The following is a 19,891-nucleotide window of genomic DNA, read 5'->3' on the forward strand; positions in this document are numbered from 1 at the left end:
GTTAACACCTTGTAAACTTTGATGCTCCGAGGCAAAGTCCCAATTGCCTCTCACCAAAGAACAGCCCGAAAGCTACCGCTCCAAGTGTGAATGGTTAACAGAGCAGAACAGATGTTAGAGCAAGACACCTCCCCCATGGGGTCACACAGAAGTCTGAGCCCTCATGTAATGTATTTCCAAGGCCAGCCCTATCTGAACCATTTATCTATGTTCCTTTTGAAGAGACTAATAGGGGTGCTTCCTAGAGGCACGCCATCAGTCCAGGTCTGTGAACAGATGATTTCAGACAAGTCATTAGTGAGAATGACCAAGAAATTACGCGAGGGAGATGGAAAAGGGAATGGAGATAATATATCAGGCACCAAGCAAGGTATGTGACAGGCATCACATAAGAAATTAATGTATGTACATGTACCCAAAGAGCCAGGGATGCAGGTGACTATCACCACCTGCTTAGAATTCTATCAAAGAATCTTAGCCTGAGAGTTTAAAAATGATGGGAAAATGGGCCATCAGAATCTCCTCCCCTGCCTGAGGACCCCTTTCGGGAAAGGGGTCTTCACATGGCCCCCTGACAAGATAGTGCTTCAAACAGAATGTCAAAGCCAGGGGACCTTAGAGGTCAGCTCATCTCCTTCCAAATTTATAGCCATCAGTCAAGGTTCTCTGCCCCTCCCCACGTCTGATCCCCTGAAAAATTAGAGGTCTGGACCCCTAGTGATCTTTAAATTTCTGAAAGGAGCTTTTGTGACTGAGAACACGATTCTTCTGTCATAGTAACATTAGGCTCTTGTCAGCTGTTTATGTATGAAGTTCCCAGATTCTGCAGGGCATTTCCTTTTGTTTGAATGTAATTTTATATTGAAAGAAGATGAGACTGTCAGGAGACCTGGGTTCTTGCTCAAATTTACCATTAGCCCATTGTGTGATTTTGGCTGCATCCTTTTCCAAGCACCCTGGAAATGGCAGTGTTCACTAACAGAACACCCTTCCCCTCACTGCCCTAATTTTAGCCCAGCCCCTGCAGACGTCATGCAGGGTATCAGTTCCTGTGGATGATCAGCCTGGCAACCGCTTCTATAGGTGCCAGCCAGGGGACCCTGGGGACAAAATTCTGAAAACCCGTAAGACGCCATTCTTGTCACCAAAGTCCTTGGCACTATCCAATGACTGAATATCAGTAACGAATAGCCTTCTCTTGGTGGCAATTACAGTCTAAATGATGCCTCACTATCTGCTTGGCTGCTGCCCTCTAAGAATCTCAGGGTTGGTCCAGCTAACCTGTGCCTGAGACTTCCTATATGAGTTATCTCCCATGTTACAATGTGCGTTCCTTGAGGGGGCAGCTAGGTGGTGCTACAGTGGATAAAGCACTGACCTTGGATTCAGGAGGACCTGAGTTCAAATCCCAACTCAGACACTTGACACTTATTAGCTGTGTGACTGTGAGAAAATAATGGGATGTAGGTCTCGATTTAATTAACCTTAAGTAGGTTCTCAGTCAATCAGTCAGTCTCACCCAATTCAATCAATTCCAAATCAATCTTCAGGTGGGGCCCCTGGGCACCTGCCAAATCCCGTTATTTTCCCACAGTGACCCTGGACAAGTCACTTAACTCTCGTTGCCCACAAAAAAAAAAAAGAATGTGCTCCTTGACGATAAGAATTATGTTACATTTCTGTTTATACTCCCATCTTTTAGCACAATCCTTTACACATAATAAGCACTTGAGTCATATTTTTTTGTTGATACACTCACTCATTCCTATGCTCAAGGCATTGTGCTAAGTGCTGAGAATACAAAGACAAAAGGAAAAACTGCCTCCCCCAGGAACCATATTCTTGGGGGAAGGGGTAGAATATTGACAAAGGAGACTAAATTGGGACAGCTAGGTGGTGCGATGAGTAGAGCTGGGGGTTGGAATCAGGAAGACTCATCTTTGTAAGTTCAAATCTAGCCTCAGACACTTCCTAGCTGGGTGACCCTGGGCAAGTCACTTCATCCTGTTTGCCTCAATTTCCTCACCTGTAAAATGAACTGAAGGAAATGGCAAAGTACTTCAGTCTCTCTGCTAAGGAAACCCCCCAAAATGGGGTCACAAAGAGTCAGATGTTACTGAACAATAGTAATAACAACAACATGACTAAATGCAACCTGCCTTTGGACCCCATACAAGGTAATTGGAGAAGAAATAAAAGTACCAGCAACTGGGGCAGAGGTTCTTAACCGTTTATGTGCCAGGGACCCTTTTGTCAGTTTGGAAAAAAACTATGAACACTTCTCAAAATGATATTTGAAAATGCATCAGATCTGGAGAGAAGTTTGTAATTCAAAATGAAAAATGAATATTGAAATTATTTAAAGAAAATGTATCCACAATTCCAAAGTTATAGAGAAAGTTATTAAAAGATGTTTTTTAAAAAATGTTCCTGGATCCCAAGTTAAGGGCCCTGGAACTAGACAGGATCAGATAGTTTCTTATAGGAGGTAGTTAGTACCTGAGTAACTATCCCATGTCTGAGCCTCATTTTCCCCATTCTGCTAAATGAAGGGCTTGGATTAATCATTAAAGTTTTCCTCAGCTCTATTATTCTGATACCATTGTGACCCCAAACTTTAACTCCTTTGAGTTGAATGTGGCATGATTTCACCCTCAACTATTTGGATTATCTCCTCTATCTGATTGTACAACTGCCTATTTCCACTGAAGGATGGTCAAGGGTCCTGGATGGGTTGATTATTAGTCATAGTTGTTACCTAAATGAGAACAAGGTAGGGGGCAGCTAGGTGGCACAGTGGATAAAGCACCGGCCCTGGATTCAGGAGGACCTGAGTTCAAATCTGGCCTCAGACACTTGACACTTAACTAGCTGTGTGACCCTGGGCAAGTCACTTAACTCTCATTTCCCCCACAAAAATAAAATAAAATAAATGAGAATAAAGTATACTATGGAGGAAATGGAGGAGTTCTGAGGGATTTGAAAACATTAGTATAAGCTTTGCTAAAAGGTTGCAAAAGGGACAGCTGCTTCCGAGAGTGCAAGGTCAGAGGAAGATAAGATTTAAAACCAGAAGGAATATAATACTGGCATTGATTTTAGTAACTCAAAAGTTAGTTACCCATCCCCAACCCCCTTCAGATTCATTTAACCTTTCATGGTATAATTCAATCATTTCTCATAAAAGTCAATAAATAATTCATTCTTGTAATTTTTTATTCCTTAAACGATTCAGTTCAAGAAACATTTATTAAGCCTGGCATCGTACAAAGAGCATTAGACTGATTGTCAATAAGAGCAGGTTCAAACCCTGCCTTTGACACTCACTAGATTAGTGCCATGAGCAATGCATGAGGTCATGGAATTAGAATTGGAAGAGACCTTGGAAGCCATCTATCCCAACCCCCTCATTTTTATAGATGAGGAGAGTTGAGCATAGAGAATTTAAATGACTTGTCACTTTCTAATCCTCTTTTTCTGCATTACAAAATAAGGATAATAACAGCACTAACCTCACAAGGTTATTTGTGAGGATCAAATCAATCAATCAACAAGCATTTATTTAAGCACCTACTATGTGCCAGACACTGGGACATTATGTTAAGGACTTTGCAAACCTCAAAGTGCTAGGTAGGGGCAGCTAGGTGGCACAGTGGATAAAGCCCTGGTCCTGGATTCAGGAGGACCTGAGTTCAAATCCAGCCTCAGACACTTGACGCTTACTAGCTGTGTGATGCTGGGCAAGTCACTTAACCCTTATTGCCCCCCCCAAAAAAACCAAAGTGCCATGTAATTTTTTTTTCGGGGCAATGGTGATTAAGTGACTTGCCTAGCATCATACAGCTAGTAAGTGTCAAGTGTCTGAAGCTGGATTTGAACTCAGGTCCTCCTGAATCCAGGGCCAGTGCTTCATCTACTGTGCCACCTAGCTGCCCCCAAAAGTGTTCTGTAATTTAAAGCTGTTATTTTAGCTATTAAAAAAGCCTATCTATATAAGGAGCTCCAGTGAGGACCTTCCTTTACTCATCTAGATCAACATCTTTCTGGCACAAGGTAAGCATCTTAGAGAGCTGCCTTCACTCTTAGAGGCTAAGTGACTTGTCCACAGTCACACAGGCAGTTTGTGTCAGATGCGTAACTTGAACCCAGGACTTCCTTACCCAGGCACTAGTTCTCTATCCATTATGCCATCCAACCTATCAGGCAGATCAGGTGCTATGGGTTGAAGAAACAAAGACCCCAAAATAGATATGCAGTCCTCACAACAAGAACTATAATGGAAGGTGTGGAGTGTGGTGGAAGGAGGGAAGACCCAGACAAAGTCCTCTAGGGAAATGTGAGGAGAAAGAGGAGACTTTTATCTGAGGCAATCAGGGGAGGCTTCATGGAAGTGGCATTGGAGCCGAGTCACATTTAAGGGAAATTAGGTTTATGTAGGAAATGCCTACTGAGGTTGCAATCCTTTGAAACCTCCAAAGATTTTCAGATGAGTGGTTGTCTGACCATGCCTCCTCCATCTTTTATTTCAGAAGTCACCTTTTTTGTACCCAAGTGTAAAGCTTTACATGGATTCCTATTAATATTCTTCTCTTTCAGTCCAGTGTTCTAGATTTTCATGACCTTTTGGGGTTCCTGATTCTGTCATCCAGTGGTATCTTCAGATTGGACAAGCATGTCATTGACACCTTTATGTCACTGGTAAAAAAAGTCAGAGATCTCTGATGCACTCCACTAGAGATGTTATGCCAAAACAACATAGAACCATTCACTGTTATTCTCTATGCCTGGCTGTTTAATCAGTTCTGAATCCGGCTAATTGTCCTATTGTCCAATGCACATTTTACCATCTATTTTACAAGAATGACATGAAATATTTGATCACATGCTTTGCTTAAAACCAAATAAACTTTATCTACAGTATTGCCATGATCTTCCAGCCTAGGAATCTTGTAAAAAAAAAAACAGATATAAAGTGAATCTGGCAGGACTGTTCTTAATAAAATCAGGTTGGGGGCAGCTAGGTAGCACAGTGGATAGAGCACCGGCCCTGGAGTCAGGAGTAGCTAAGTTCAAATCCAGCCTCAGACACTTAACACTTACTAGCTGAGTGACCCTGGGCAAGTCACTTAACCCCAATTGCCTCACTAAATAAACACACACACACACAAAAAGGGGGCAGCTAGGTGGTGCAGTGGATAGAGCACTGGCCCTGGAGTCAGGAGTACCTGAGTTCAAATCCAGCCTCAGACACTTAACACTTACTAGCTGTGTGACCCTGGGCAAGTCACTTAACCCCAATTGCCTCACTAAAAAAAAAAAAACCACCAAAAAACAAAACAAAACAAAAAAATAAAATCAGGTTGGTTCTTTGTGATCACTGCTTCTTTTTCTAAATGTTCATTAGCCCTCCCTTTAACATTACATTCTAGACCTTTGTCAGGAATTGAAGTCAGGTTCAGTGAACTATAGTTTGCAGATAATCCCCATTCCTTTTCTTGAAAATCAAGATAACTTTGGATCTCACTCATTGTCCATGATCTTTTTATTGACAGTGTGTCAGCAGTCACATCCTCTAACTCCATACCCCAAAATGCAGTTCATGGAACCCACAGGATGTGAGTTCATTAAGAGCAGCTGGACCCTCTCTTACTATCTACTTCTTCATATTGGGTATCAGCTCCCCATTAGTTATTTCTGTTCTGACCTTTCTATTGCAAAGATCATTCTCCTTGGTTAAGAAAGCAGAAGCAAAATGAAGAAGGTAAAGGAGTGGGAGTGTCAAAGAAACCAAGGCAGCTTGGAGTAGGTGTTTGGAAGTGTCAAAAGAAAAGTCAAGAAAGATGAGTACTGAGGCAAAGTCATAAGTCATTGGTTACCTTCTAGAAGACAGTTTCAGTAAAGTGGTGGGGCCACAGGCCAATAAGGAGTTTCAGAGTGAATAAACAGCATGGTTTTGGAGACAATGAGCACGATAGCATAAAAGAAAGAGTTTTTTCCTTCATTTCTTTAAAGGGGAGGGGATATTTGAACATGTTTATAGGTAGCAAAAAAGGGAAAAGCAGCAATGAAGACACTGGATTTGGAAAAATAGAATTTTCAATAGAGCAAGATCCTAAAGGTAGGAGGGAATGAGGTCAAGGGCACATGTAGCTGAATTAGAACATCAAGCTTAGCCTCCACGAAGAGAGATAAAAATTGAAGGAAGTTTTCGAGGCAGAGAGAAGGGGAACTCTTGGCGAACAGTCTTAATCTTCAGTTAAGTAGGAGGCAAGGTCATTTCCTGAGGCTGTGTGTTGTGGGTAGAGTTGGAGACTTGAAGAATTTTTGAATAGATGCTGTAAAGATTGTGGTTCTCAATCAAAAATAAATAAGAGGAATGCTGTGGATCCTTGAGGCCAAGTTGTGTTAAATAGCATGAATTTGTTGTGGATTCTGTTTGCATGGTTTCCTGACTTCCTGGGGAATGGGAGTAGAAAGGGCAGATGGTGGGAGCGATCCAGGGCTCAGAATGGGTAGGAGATGCATGGCATTAAGACATAGTAGCAGGAGAGACTGGAGGGCAGAAGATGGTGCCATGTTGAGCTGACTAATTACAGGCTTGAGATCATAAAGGGGCAAATATGAGGGCACCAGAAGGATGATACACTGGGAGAACAGGAGAGTGCTGAGGAACCAAAAGTCACAAGGAAGATAAGAGCATTTAGTCACTGCAGCTGCTACTGTTGCCTCTCTCTCTTAACTGGACCACCAAGAGCCATGCTTGGGAGGTGCTAAGCTACTTGGCTCTACACTCTCTGGAACAGTGTGCATCCTGCCCTAGCCATTTTCTCCACATGAAACCACAGCAACCCCTGCCTTCAGTCTCTTTCTTAAAGAATTATAATCAAATCACCACTACCATTGCCCCTGGAAAGAGTGGTAATGGATTGCTGTTATTCTATTTCCAGTCCATAACCCCTTTCCAGGCCAACAAATATGTTGTCTTCTTTAGAATGGGAGAAACTGTTTAACTTTTGTATTTGTATCTTGAATACTTAGTACAATGTGCTTTTCATTCATTCGTTCATTCATTCATTAGTTTGTTCATTTGTTTATTCATTTGTTCATTCGTGCATGCATGCACACATACATTCATTTCTTCATACGACCATTGTGTTGAAGAAAAAATATCAATACTGTAAGGAACTAGTTTGCCACAAGTCTGCCAGAGACCATTTTATTTAATTTTAGATTAACCCAATTCCAAAATATTTCTGACTTAAGAGAGAGCTAATATGGCAGAGTTTTCCCTTGCCCTCTGACATGTCTCTGCCCCAAGACAATTTTAGGTCATATTTATAGAAATCTAAGAAAGAAAATCCAAGATATATAACAATATAATTCTGAGTTAACATACCACAACAACCATCAATCCCTTTCATTTTGGAACCCCCTCCTTGAAGAATCAATGGGGTTCATCCTTCAGACCTATATTGAGAATCTAAATTGAATAAGTAGTTCAATGAAGATATTAATTCTCTACCTTCTTCTCACTCCTTCCTCCCTTCCAGAGTTAGAGAAAGGAGAATATCCCTGATTATCCCTAGATGGGCAAATATCCTGGGCACATAGAGGGGTGGGAAAAGTGAATACTTTTATCGAGACAAGAGGTACTCTTTTGTTGTTTTGTTTTGTTTTTGTGGGGCAATGAAGGTTAAGTGACTTGCCCAGGGTCACACAGCTAGTAAGTGTCAAGTGTCTGAGGCAGGATTTTGAACTCAGGTCCTCCTGAATCCAGGGCAGGTGCTTTATCCACTGTGCTACCTAGCTGCCCCTGACAAGAGGTATTCTTTCTGGTGACTACATTCAATCTATTCACCTAATCAAATGAGAGAATATTTGTAAAGTTTTAGCAGAACTCTGGCATATAGTAGGCACTTAATAAATGTATATTTTCTTCTCCCCTACCCTAATGAAAAGCTTTTCCCCCTTTCATTCAGACCTTCAATCTGGGAAATGAGAGAGCTTTTTATAAGGCTAAAGAAATTATTAGAATAATTTCAGTATTGCAAATAGAGTTATTAGGTTTTAAAAATTTTGCTTCCACAATAGAACCACAGATTTAAACTGAAAGAAAACTTAGAAGACCATTGAATCCAACACCCTTATTTTTACAGATGAGGAAAATGAGGCAGTGAGGTTAAGTGACTTGCCTGGAATGGCACAACTAGTAAGTGTCCAAGGAAAGATTTGAACCCAGGCCTTGTTGATTCCAAATCTTGTGCTTTTTCCACTACAGTTTAGGAGAAATGAGATGGTAGGAGACATGAAAAAAGTCTGGAATCTGCAATCAGAGAGGAAAATTTCAGAGTTTAGGATGAATTTGGGGATGATGACAGGTTTTTAGGTCCTACCTTCATAGTTGGTGGCTGAGGTAGAAAGAACATCAAGGTCATTGGGGTTGAGGTTGAATTGTATGGCCACAATGCTAAAAGGATAATCATTGGAAATACTGAAGTTACCAATAATAAGGGCCATGGTTGAGATGGAGAAGAAGACAATGAAACAGCTGCTGAACTCATTGAGGAAGCAAGGAGAGTATGCTAGAGGTTGGTAGGTGATAGCAACAAGGATCCACACACCAGACAGAAGAAAAATAGCATGAGCATCAAAAGGAGTCAGTTGCTGAGCATGATGGAGGAGGGAAGGTCTTAAAATGGCAAGGATGAACAAAGAGTATGGTGGTTCTTCCTCTTGGCCCTGGGTGGGGAGGTTCGGGGATGAGGGATGTTGAGAGACAGAGTGGCCAGTATTGAAGACTCAGTGTATTTAAAAGAAGAAAGACAGTCCCAGCAGCTGGGGGGGGGGGGGGACTATGAAAGAGAAAGGTCAAGGGGAAGCCAGACAAGAGATCCAGAAGGCACAGTGGAAACCAAGGCAGGACAAGGACTGGGGTCAAGCTGGGCTGATCTGAAAAGGGATGAGGTTTGCAGGAGGGGTAGCAGATGAAAAGAGTTTTCTTCTCTCGAAATGTAAACCTTGAATCACATTTGGAAGAGCTGGAGGGAAGAATCTGCCAGCCACAATATGGGAGAGGGAACTACCTAGTCCTGAGAAGTTTGTAGAGTAAACCATTCCTGAGGTTCTAATTAGGCTGTTGGGGTGAAGAAGCCTGGGCCAGTGGTGTCTCTCAGAGGGGTCCTTTTCAGTTAATTGCATGGTGGCAGGAAAGGGCAGAGAGAGAATGAAAAGAGAGAGATACAGAAAGCTGAGGTTTCTGCCCTACCATGTCTAGTCCACTCTGCCTCTGCAGCATCTCTCACAAGGATCCCTGCCTATCTACTGACATGGAGACCAGTCTAGTTCAGACCCTTCTTGCCTTTAGATGGGGCTATTGTAGATTGGTCTCCCTGCCTCTAATCTCTGGCCTCTCCAGCCCACAATCCTCCATATAACTGCCAAAGTGATTATGCTCAAAGAACTCTAGGGGTTCCCTATTACCCATAGAATCTAATCCATATTCCTCTGGCATTTTTCGTCCTTCCCATCCTGGCCCCAACCTACCCTCCCAGCCTCGTTATACTCTCCTCCCTCACTTTATGCACACCATTGCCAAGTCATAATAGCTTTCCTCCCTTCTTTTTACATTTCATCTCTGGTCTCTGGGCTTGAAGCTTGATGCTGTTGTTGTTTGTGCTTCTTGAAGAGGACCATGACATAGGGGTGATGTCATAGACTTGCAAGTCCCATGGCAAGATATACATCAGGACAATTGGAGATAGTACTGGATGTTTAAGGCAATTGGGGTTAAGTGACTTGTCCAGGGTCACACAGCTAGTAAGTGTCTAGTGTCTAAGGCTGGATTTGGACTCAGGTCCTCCTGAAGCCAGGGCCAGTGCTTTATCCACTTCGCCACCTAGCTGCCCCAGCATTTTTTGTTTGTTTGTTTGAATAATTTTTAAATAACTTGTTAAAGGTTCCAGTGAAGCAGCTTAGGTGGTGTAGTGCATAGAGTACTGGGCCTGGAGTCAGGAAGATTCATCTTCCTAAATTAAAATCTGGCCTCAGACACTCAGTAGCTGTGTGACCCTGGCCAAGTCATTTAACCCTGTTGCCTCAGTTTCCTGGAGAAAGAAACCATTCTAGTATCTTTGCCAAGAAAACTCCAAATGGAGGCACAAAAGTTGGACATGACTGAACAATGACCAGGTCCCCAACACTTAGCATGGGTCTAGCAGGTAATACTGGCTTAATTGATTAACAGATTGATTGTTAAAGATGAAAGAAGCCTCTGTTGATAGGAGCTCCCAGATAAGATTCCCCTCAGTAGAGTGTCAATTTATATATTTATCAATTCACTCTGATATGCAAGGCAAGATGGGGTCTCTAAGAGTGATCCTATCTCATGGGTAGATAACACTGGTATTCAAATGACTATGTTATCAGAAATTACAGCTTAAGTCCCCATTAGTGCGAATAATGAAATGGCTTCATTATTTGATTTCCCATTGCTTATTCCCATGGAGTTGGAACCAATTAACCTGTTTTACATAATTACAACTTTGAATAGCGTGAGCTTGAATACCTAGGACCACTTCACTGGATTCCTTATTCACACTAATGGGGAACTAGCTGAATGTGAGACTTGTTATAAGATAGAAGGGAATGCACCATTGGAATTCCAGGAGATTCGACTTTCAGTCAGACTGGATGGAAATGGTTTCATGGAGCAGGTAGCATCAGCCTTGGGCTTTGATAGATGAGCAATTAATCATGAAGGCAGGCATAATTCAATGAGGCAGCAAGACGCCACTTTCTATAAGACAAGAGACCTTAACCTGTTTTGTGTCATGAAGCCCTTTGGCAAGCTAATGAAGCCAGCGGAACACTTCTCAGAGCAGTCTTTAAAAATATATAGTCAAAATGAATGCTTAATTTCAGTTAGAGATGAGTGAAAATAAAGACATATCTATACTGCTATTGATAGTAGTAAGGATATAAATATTTCCCATCCAGGTTACTACAAGTCAAAAGATGCTATTCATGCTATTAAAAAGGGTAAATAATGTCATCACCACCATATTATATTTCTCCATGTGGTATTTTTACCCTTCTGCCTACCAAGTGCTCATCTCCTTTTCTAAAAAAAAAAACAAAAACCACTGCCTTTAACCTTCCAATCCCTTGAAGTATTTCTAGACACCCAAGGACACCTTGGGGTTCCTGGACCTCAGTTTAAGGACCCCTGTTGTTAAAATGAATTTCTCCTGGAGGATGATTATGGGCCTAGCTATAAAAGCAGAAGCTAAGCAGGGTCTCTGGGTAGGTAATGATCATGGAGAAAACTGGCTCTTCTCATTGGCATCAATTGGCATGGGAGGTATTTCCTATTTTGATCATTTTGTGCTGAATAGATTTAAAAGTTAATCAAATCTGGGCAGCTAGATGGTACAGTGGAAAAAGCACTGGCCCTGGATTCAGGAGGACCTGAGTTCAAATATGGCCTCAGACACTTGACGCTTACTAGCTGTGTAATCCTGGGCAAATCAATTAACCCTAATCACCCCCTCTCCCCACAAAAGTTAATCAAATCTATGACCCTTGGGGAGATGGGGGGACAGGACTCCCTTTTACTCCTTGCAAGTCTAAGCATATCTTTCTGTCCAGTTCCTTCTGTGTGAACTACTTTTATCATTCTGGAATCTGGCCCTACTCTCTCCTTAGATTATCCTGTGAATATATGCTTAGAGAAAGAGAATCTCAGGTTAAGGCTCTCTTAACAACAGCTGCAGCAGCATTATATAGTTTTATGGTTTACAAAGTACTTTATAAGTATGATTTAGTTTATTATTAAGAATTATATTACATAATTTTAAGGTTTACAAAGTACAAGTATGATATAATTTATTAATAATAATAATATTTATATAAGTTTAAAGTTTACTCAAGTGCGTTAAAAGTATTATATCGTTTAGTTTTCACAACAAACCTTTAATGAAGATGCTATTATTATCCCCATTTTATGGATGCGAAGACTGGGACACAAATGGTTAAGTGATTTGGTCAGAGTCACACAGTGAGTAAGGGTCTCAGGCTCCATTTAAACTAGGTTCTCCTGACTTTGAGTCCAGCCTTCTCTCTAGTGAGCCACTTAGCTGTCACTGTTTGCTTCTAGGCAATGGAGGAGGACCTCAGGGACCATCTTGAGTTAGCCCAGGTCCCTTAAGATAGAAGCAATGATGAAACAGGCCATTGACTCCACTAGTAAGCAAGAGATAGATATGTTTCTGGGGCTCCCCCACCCCTCCACTCCTACATTAGAGACTAGTACCCAAGGAAAAAAAACATTCCCTTGGGTATAATTCAAGGAAAAATCAGGGTCAAGGGTAGTGTTTGTTTTTAGAAAGAGATGAGCACATTAGTAGGCAAAGGGGAAAAAACATACCACATAGAGAAATACAATATGGCGGTGGTAGGTGGTGACATCTTCACTCTTTTAAAAAAAATTAATACTGGGGAAGCTAGGTGGCACAGTAGATAAAGCACCTGCCTTGGATTCAGGAAGACCTGAGTTCAAATCCGGACTTAGACACTTGACACTAGCTGTGTGACCCTGGGCAAGTCACTTAACCCCCATTGCCCCACCAAAAAAAAAAAGAATACCTTCCTTTGACTAGTAGATAGCTCACCAGATAATTAGAGCAGGGGACCAGATAGGGATGATAAGGATAATAAAAGAACTATGATCTCATGGGAAAAGCCCCAAGTCCTCTACCCATTTTGCATGCTGGGGGCTAAAAACAGGGAAAGCCACCCAATTCTGTTTCTAAAATACCTAATAACCTAAAACCCCAGACCAACCTTGCTAAAATGACTTCTCCCAAGGCTTCTCTGGATCTTCTTAATTTAGCCTCAGGCAAAGAAAGGCACGTCAGGGAAAAGACAAATTAGTTTTAATATATTTAGATAGTCATTATATATCCAGGTATTTTTCATCAGATAAAGTAGCAGCCTGATAAGTAAGCATAACATGAAGCAATTAGTCTCCTGGTGTGCAACTTTCTGACTATGAAAGCTTCATGAGGATTAAATGCAAATACATACATATATTTTAAGCACTTCTATTCACTTTGTGTATGCTAAGAAAGCATACATCTTTCTAAGTTGTTTCAGTTTAGTAATATACCCTCAACATTTGTATAGATTTAAGTAAAAAAAAATCCCTGATCTCTTCCTCTGGCATAGGAGGTCTACCAGTGGACAAATGGAGGTGGCTTGACTCACCATCACAGGTAGAGGAATAGGGAGAATCAATGGCTAGCCCAGGATGAGAATTCCAAATTAAACCACTGGCAATGTTTCAGAAATCATATGCTCCTACTGTGGTAAAATAATGGAATTTGGCAGACGCCCAGGGGTCCAACTTGATTGACTTAGTACTGTTTGAATTGGGTGTGAATGAGGAACTACTAAGTACCTACTTAAAGGTGATCAGATTTTAGCCACACCTGCCCTGTCCTGTTAGCCACCTAGTTTAAATTTAGCCAACCCTGAGGAGAGTGTGTTCTCAGAGGCTATGGACTGTGACATCAACCGGAGACCGCTCTCAGCCAATCAACTTGAAGAACCTCCCATTTCTGGGAGGAGGACAGGAAGTAGGGAGCTGAGGCTGTCGGATGGATCTTTCTCTTTTGGTGCGAGACATCAGCTTGGTGGCAGGACTTCATGTGGGCTGTTAGGAAGGCTAGGATTTCCATGCTATAAGGAATCTGTTCTCAATCTTTCTCTCTCTTCACTATCTTATATCTTTCAATAAACCCTTAAAAGCCTAAACTCTTGGTGAATTTATCAGTGATTTTAACCAGTTTCCCCCAAAAAACTGGGGGGGATAGATTAGAACCCACATTTAGATTTTTAAACAACACACCAGAGATCAGAAATGGGGCTACAGGGAGCAATTGAGTCAATGTTTGGCCTTTGGATAGAGAGTTGGTACAGAGCAATGAATTCAGGGATAAGTAACATACCTGAAGCCAAGTTAGCATACCACTCTTTCTACTAGATGACAGTGACAATGTTGGGTTGGCCATTTCTCTGAAAAGGGGGTAGAAGACATAAAAGCTCAGAAAATAGATAGAAGAAGATGATGCTATTGGCACCAAATCAATAGAACACATTTAATTCTTATTTAAAAAAAAAAACCAATCACCGAATGTTAGAAGCAGAGAGGACCTAAGTCAAAGCCAGTGAGGAGTTACCTGTTTGACTTAGCCCAGCAGTGATTTTTTCCAGTAGCCCCAGCAGCTTGTTCTGCAATCAAGGGAATAACTCATTGTTGGCTAAGCCACACCCTAAAGTGAATTAGGAGGAGATGTTGGTAGTCACCACTTTAAGGGTCAATCCACTCTCTTCAGGGACTGAAATGGTGGTGTTGCTGTTGCTGTTGTTGTTTTGGAGGAGGTATCTTTGTGTAGTTCTGTCCTTACTATACTTTCTTAGTGAATCTCCTTTTACATATGCTAACTTGTATTAAATGATTATTAGTTGTATTGAGGAAATATTAACTGGCAATGTCATTGTAGAAATATTCTGAATGGGAGCTCATGAGCAAATAACCTGAAGAAAATCTCTTAGTTATCCCAAGAACCTTGAAGGGAGAAGCAGTAGCCAAGCTCTGGGGACCCAACCTCCCAATGCAAGGATGAGACTTCCTAACTTTCCTTATGTTGTCGGGACTCACACTTGAAAAGAGTGGAGTCACACTTGAAGAAGTAACTACCCAAATTTTCTGCAACAAATTCAATTCAGGCTATAGCATAGGTGATGGAAAAATCACTCCTTTGCTAGCAGGGCAGGTTGTCTCAGGTGCTGCATTGATTTACTGATGGATCAAGCCATTCAGGATTGGCTTCTGTGGCTATAAGTAGAATCATTTGTGGGTTCTGGTTATTGGACCTTAGGTGGCTCTTTGAACCTTTTTAAGTTCACTTTCTGTCTGTAATGCTCATTCTCCAAACACTGAAAAAGAATAAACTCAACAGAGACAAAAAGGAACACAGCAGCAATGTGTTCAAGGCTACATGTTGACCTTGTAGGGGAGAGATTCCCCATCCAACCATCTTATAGTATTCCTTCCTTCTTACTCAAAAACCACCAGGGAAGAAAGATTTCATCTGTTCATGCTTTTTTTTTCTTTTTTCTTTCTTCTTTTTGTGGGGCAATGAGGGTTAAGTGACTTGCCCAGGGTCACACCACTATTGTTCATGCTTTTTATAAGTATACTCAGTTCTAACTAGGCAGCTGATTAAAAAGCTTTGTGACACCAAGGAGAAAGCTGCCAGGAAACAGACAGAAAATACCTGCACATGCTCTGAATTACTTCTTCCTTGCCTACTTCCAAAAGCAGGCTCACCAATCCTTCCCATGGGCTGATACAAAAAAGAGTAGCACATGAGCCACTGGTCCTCATATTGCATTTGCAACTATCCCTATTAAATTTCATTTTATTCAATCTGGCCTTCTGTTCTATTTCATCAAGATCTTTTTGGATCCTGACTTGGCCATCCAATGTGTTAGCTAGCCATACTTCCCAGGTGTGTGTCATCTGCAAATCTGCTAAAGATATCACCTTTATCCATGCCTGATAAAAAATGTTAAACAGCACAGGGTTTCAAGGATAGCTCTCCACTGGAAATATCCTTCCAAAGTGTCTTCAAATCTGATGATGATGACAAAACATATGGTACTTACTTTGCTGAGCTGTTGTGAAGAAAATTCTTCAGGTATAAGGTACTATATAAATGTTGCAATAATCAACTTCATGGGTTTATTGTAAGGAAATCTCTCTTTAAACTACCGTATAAATGTAGTTTACGATAAAAAATGATGAGCAGAATGCTATCAGAAAGACCTGGAAGGCCTGAATGAGGTGATGCAGAATGAAATGTACTGTATACAAAATAACAGCAATATTGTGAGGTGATCTGCTGTGAATGACTTGGTTATTTTCAGCAATGCAATGATCCAAGACAACTCTGAAGGTCTTAGGAAAAAGTGCAATCCATCTACAGAGAGAGAACTGATGGTATCTGAATACAGATTGAAGCATAATTTTTTGTTAGTTACTTTATCTGAAGTTTTGTTTTTGTCTGTTTTCTTTCACAACCTGGCTAATGTGGAAATGTTTTGCATGACTTCTCACGTTTATAATATTTTGAATTACTTGAGTTCTTAGGGGGTGGGGAAGGAGGAAGGAAGAGAATTTGGAACACAAAGTTTTAAAAAAATTGATGTTAAAGTGTCATCAAATCACTAATGGTTTTTCTTGGGGGTCTTTACCATTCAACCATTTCCAAATACATTTAATCATATTCTCCCCTTGCTTACATGTCTGTCTTACATAAGAATACAAAACTTCCCAGCAGTGAGGTTGGATTTGCACTTTTCTACCCATAATTCCTTACCTAGTTCTCATAACCAGTGATATGTACTTGGGAAATGGGTGGCCATGGTTAGAGATAGAACAAAGTAATGGCAACTGGTTCATGTGGAAATCAAGACAATGTAACTTTAGTTTCATTAATACTATGGACTAATCACAAATAGATAAATCAAGAAAATATTCCATATGAACTGAATAATGTGAATATCTCTTATGTTCATTGGTGGTAAAGATATGTATTTCAGTTGTTTTTCTTTTCCATCTCAATACTTGTGCAATAAGGACAAACCAAACATTTTATGAATAGTCTTACCAACTTTTGCAAATGTCACATGCATTTTTGTCAGGTCACAGGAATAATTTTTGGTTGGTCATCCATCACCTTATATCTGCTAACAGTTAAATTTTACCATGAACATAAAAATTAGGAATTAATTTGTTATTTCTTCTAGCCAGAAAAAGCAAATTATTGTCTCAATCACAGAAATTCATTTTCCATAGATCTATGCTACATTGAAAAATATTGACAGTTGCTAAATATTTCTTGTACTTTAAATGTAGTCAAGAAATATGTTGCTGTAGAGCTAAGGGCAAGATCAAACCCTCCTTTAGTGTTTGAACAGCAATACACTGGAAATGATATTAATAGCCTAAGCCAGAATTTTAATTTTAGAAAATGAAGTGAACTACTGAGAAATGCCATTAAAAATTTCATCATCATGCATAGTGACTGAGATGGGAAAGGGAGCAATTATTTACTGACATAAGGTATGTTCAAGGTCACATCAATTTTTCCCTCAAAGTGCTTCTTCTAATGGCACTTTTTGCTAACTTTCAGGGCTGAATTCTTCAAACTGTTTGTCTTTAAATATTTTTTTTTGTAAATCTGCTTGAATGAAAAGGGAACCTCATTCATTTGAAGTCAAGTTGGTAAGGATTTATTGTTTATGTACTATGTGCCAAGCATTGGGCTAAGCACTGAGGATACAAAGAAAAATGTACACATGGTTCCTGCCCTCAAGGGGCTCATAATCTATTAGGGAAGGGAAGGGAAGGGAAGGGAAGGGAAGGGAAGGGAAGGGAAGGGAAGGGAAGGGAAGGGAAGGGAAGGGAAGGGAAGGGAAGGGAAGGGAAGGGAAGGGAAGGGAAGGGAAGGGAAGGGAAGGGAAGGGAAGGGAAGGGAAGGGAAGGGAAGGGAAGGGAAGGGAAGGGAAGGGAAGGGAAGGGAAGGGAAGGGAAGGGAAGGGAAGGGAAGGGAAGGGAAGGGAAGGGAAGGGAAGGGAAGGGAAGGGAAGGGAAGGGAAGGGAAGGGAAGGGAAGGGAAGGGAAGGGAAGGGAAGGGAAGGGAAGGGAAGGGAAGGGAAGGGAAGGGAAGGGAAGGGAAAGAAGAAGGATGAGGGAAGAGGGAAAGTAAAGGAAGAAACATTTATTAAGTACCTACTATGCTCCAGACACTGTATCAAACACTTTATAAATATCATCTCTCTTTTTTTTTTTTTTGGTGAGGCAATTTGGGTTAAGTGACTTGCCCAGGGTCACACAGCTAGTAAGTGTCAAGTGTCTCAGACAGGATTTGAACTCAGGTCCTCCTGACTCCAGGGCCAGTGTTCTATCCACTGTGCCACCTAGCCACCCCAATATAATTTCATTTAATGGGGAAGACAACATCTAAACAACTGTATACAAACAAGATACATACAGAGTAAATTAGAAGTAATCTCAGACTGAAATCTTCACTTCCACCCCTAAATATAGACTCCAAGGCACTATTCCTATATTTCCTTTTTTCCCTTAGTCACTAAGGAGGACTAGAAAAAGCTTTTGTAGAAGGTGGGATCTTAACTGAGACTTTAAGGAAGAAGCCAGGTGGCAAAGGGAAAGAGGGAAAGAGTTACAAGAAGGGGGAACAGCCAATGAAAATACAGAGTTGAGAAATGGATCGTTTTGTGCAAGCTAAAAAGAGCTTTAATGATCCCCAAGAGGATGAATTGGCGGGGAGGGGGGTGGAGGGGGAGAAAGATTTGACAATGAATTTTATTTTAGTCCATTGAAAACAAGACTCCTTCTAATCCTTTGTGTTTTCCTCAATCTTCAGTTTTCCCAGATTTGGTCAAAACCATCCCAGTGAGCATCCATGTGAATATCATTCTCTTCTCAACAATTCTTATTGTGTTGACAATGGCGGGTGCAGCCTTTTTCATGTACAATGCTTTTGGCAAGCCCTATGAAACTCTTCTCGGCCCCCTTGGATTGTACCTCTGGAGCTTCATTTCATGTAAGTACTACCTCCTAGCTTCAAAGACAAAGCTGCCTTCCTGCTTTCCATGGAAAGGCAGGATCAGTTTTAAGATGTGATGCTGCGTTCAAGACTGTAGCTACTTTGGGTGAGTTAACACTAGATGCATCTTGGTAATGCTAAATTCAGGACCTGGGAAATAGGGTGTATTTTTTTAAGTTTTTTTTATCAATCAACAGTCAGTAGTCTTTATTGAATACCTACTATGTGTCTGACACTGAGCTGGGCACTATGACTTGGAAAGATCAGTGGATGAGGAATCTGGAGAACAGGGTTTTGGACGGCGGCTCCCTACTAGCTGTATAACACTGAGTGAGTCATGGGCTTGTAGAATTACAGAGCCCAGAGTCAGAGATTTAGATCTGAAAGGGACTTTAGAAGTCATCTGGTCAAACCCCCTACTTTATAAATGAAGAAACCCATTTGGTGGGTTGACACCAAGTCCTTTGACTCCAAATTCAGTGGGGGGGGTTTTCCACTGCACCACACTGCTCAATCTTGTTGTTTCTAGCCCCATGACACCTCTTTAATACATCCCCTTCTCACCAATAACATAGCCATAACCCTAAGTCAGGCCTTCATTTCATTTCAGTCATTTTTAGGCATATCTAAGGACTCTTTGTGACCCCATTTGGGGTTTTCTTGGCAAAAATACTGGAATGGTTTGTCATTTCCTTCTCCAGTTCATTTTACAAATGAGGAAACTGAGACAACCAGAATGAAGTGACTTTCCCAGGGTCACACAGCTGGGAAGTATCTGAGGCCAGATTTGAATTCAGGAACATGGGTCTTCCTGACTCCATGACTGGAGCTCTATGCACCATGACTCCACCTAGTGGCCCCATACGCCTTCATTGCCTCTCACCAAGATGATTGCAAGGCCGCCCTGCTTTATCTACATATCTCCAACAGGCCCCCTCCTAACCTTTCCCCAATCCATTTTTCACACAGCCACAAAAGTGGTTTTCCTCAAGCACAGTTCAGACTACTCCTCATTCAATAAACCCCAGTGGTCCCCTATTATCTCTAGAATCAAATATGAACTCCTCCATTTGGCTTTTTTTTTGGGGGGGGTTAAGTGACTTACCTAGGGTCACACAGCTAGTAATTGTTAAGTGTCTGAGGTTGGATTTGAACCCAGGTGCTCCTGAATCCAGGGCTGGTGCTCCATACAC

At 41.2% G+C, this 19,891-nt stretch overlaps 1 protein-coding gene across 2 annotated transcripts in view; it reads left to right on the forward strand.

The window, feature by feature from the left end:
• The window catches only part of CLRN1 (clarin 1), a 51,742-nt gene that overhangs the window by 14,708 nt on the left and 17,143 nt on the right, over positions 1-19,891 (forward strand). Inside the window, exon 2 of one of the 2 annotated variants that reach the window (XM_043998511.1) lies at positions 18,516-18,699. In XM_043998511.1, the coding sequence (XP_043854446.1) occupies positions 18,516-18,699 (184 nt within the window). The remainder of the gene's footprint in view (positions 1-18,515; positions 18,700-19,891) is intronic. The other variant, XM_043998510.1, reaches the window with a different exon arrangement.

This window comes from Dromiciops gliroides, chromosome 3, assembly GCF_019393635.1.
Source record: "Dromiciops gliroides isolate mDroGli1 chromosome 3, mDroGli1.pri, whole genome shotgun sequence".
Classification (NCBI taxonomy): Eukaryota; Metazoa; Chordata; class Mammalia; order Microbiotheria; family Microbiotheriidae; genus Dromiciops; species Dromiciops gliroides.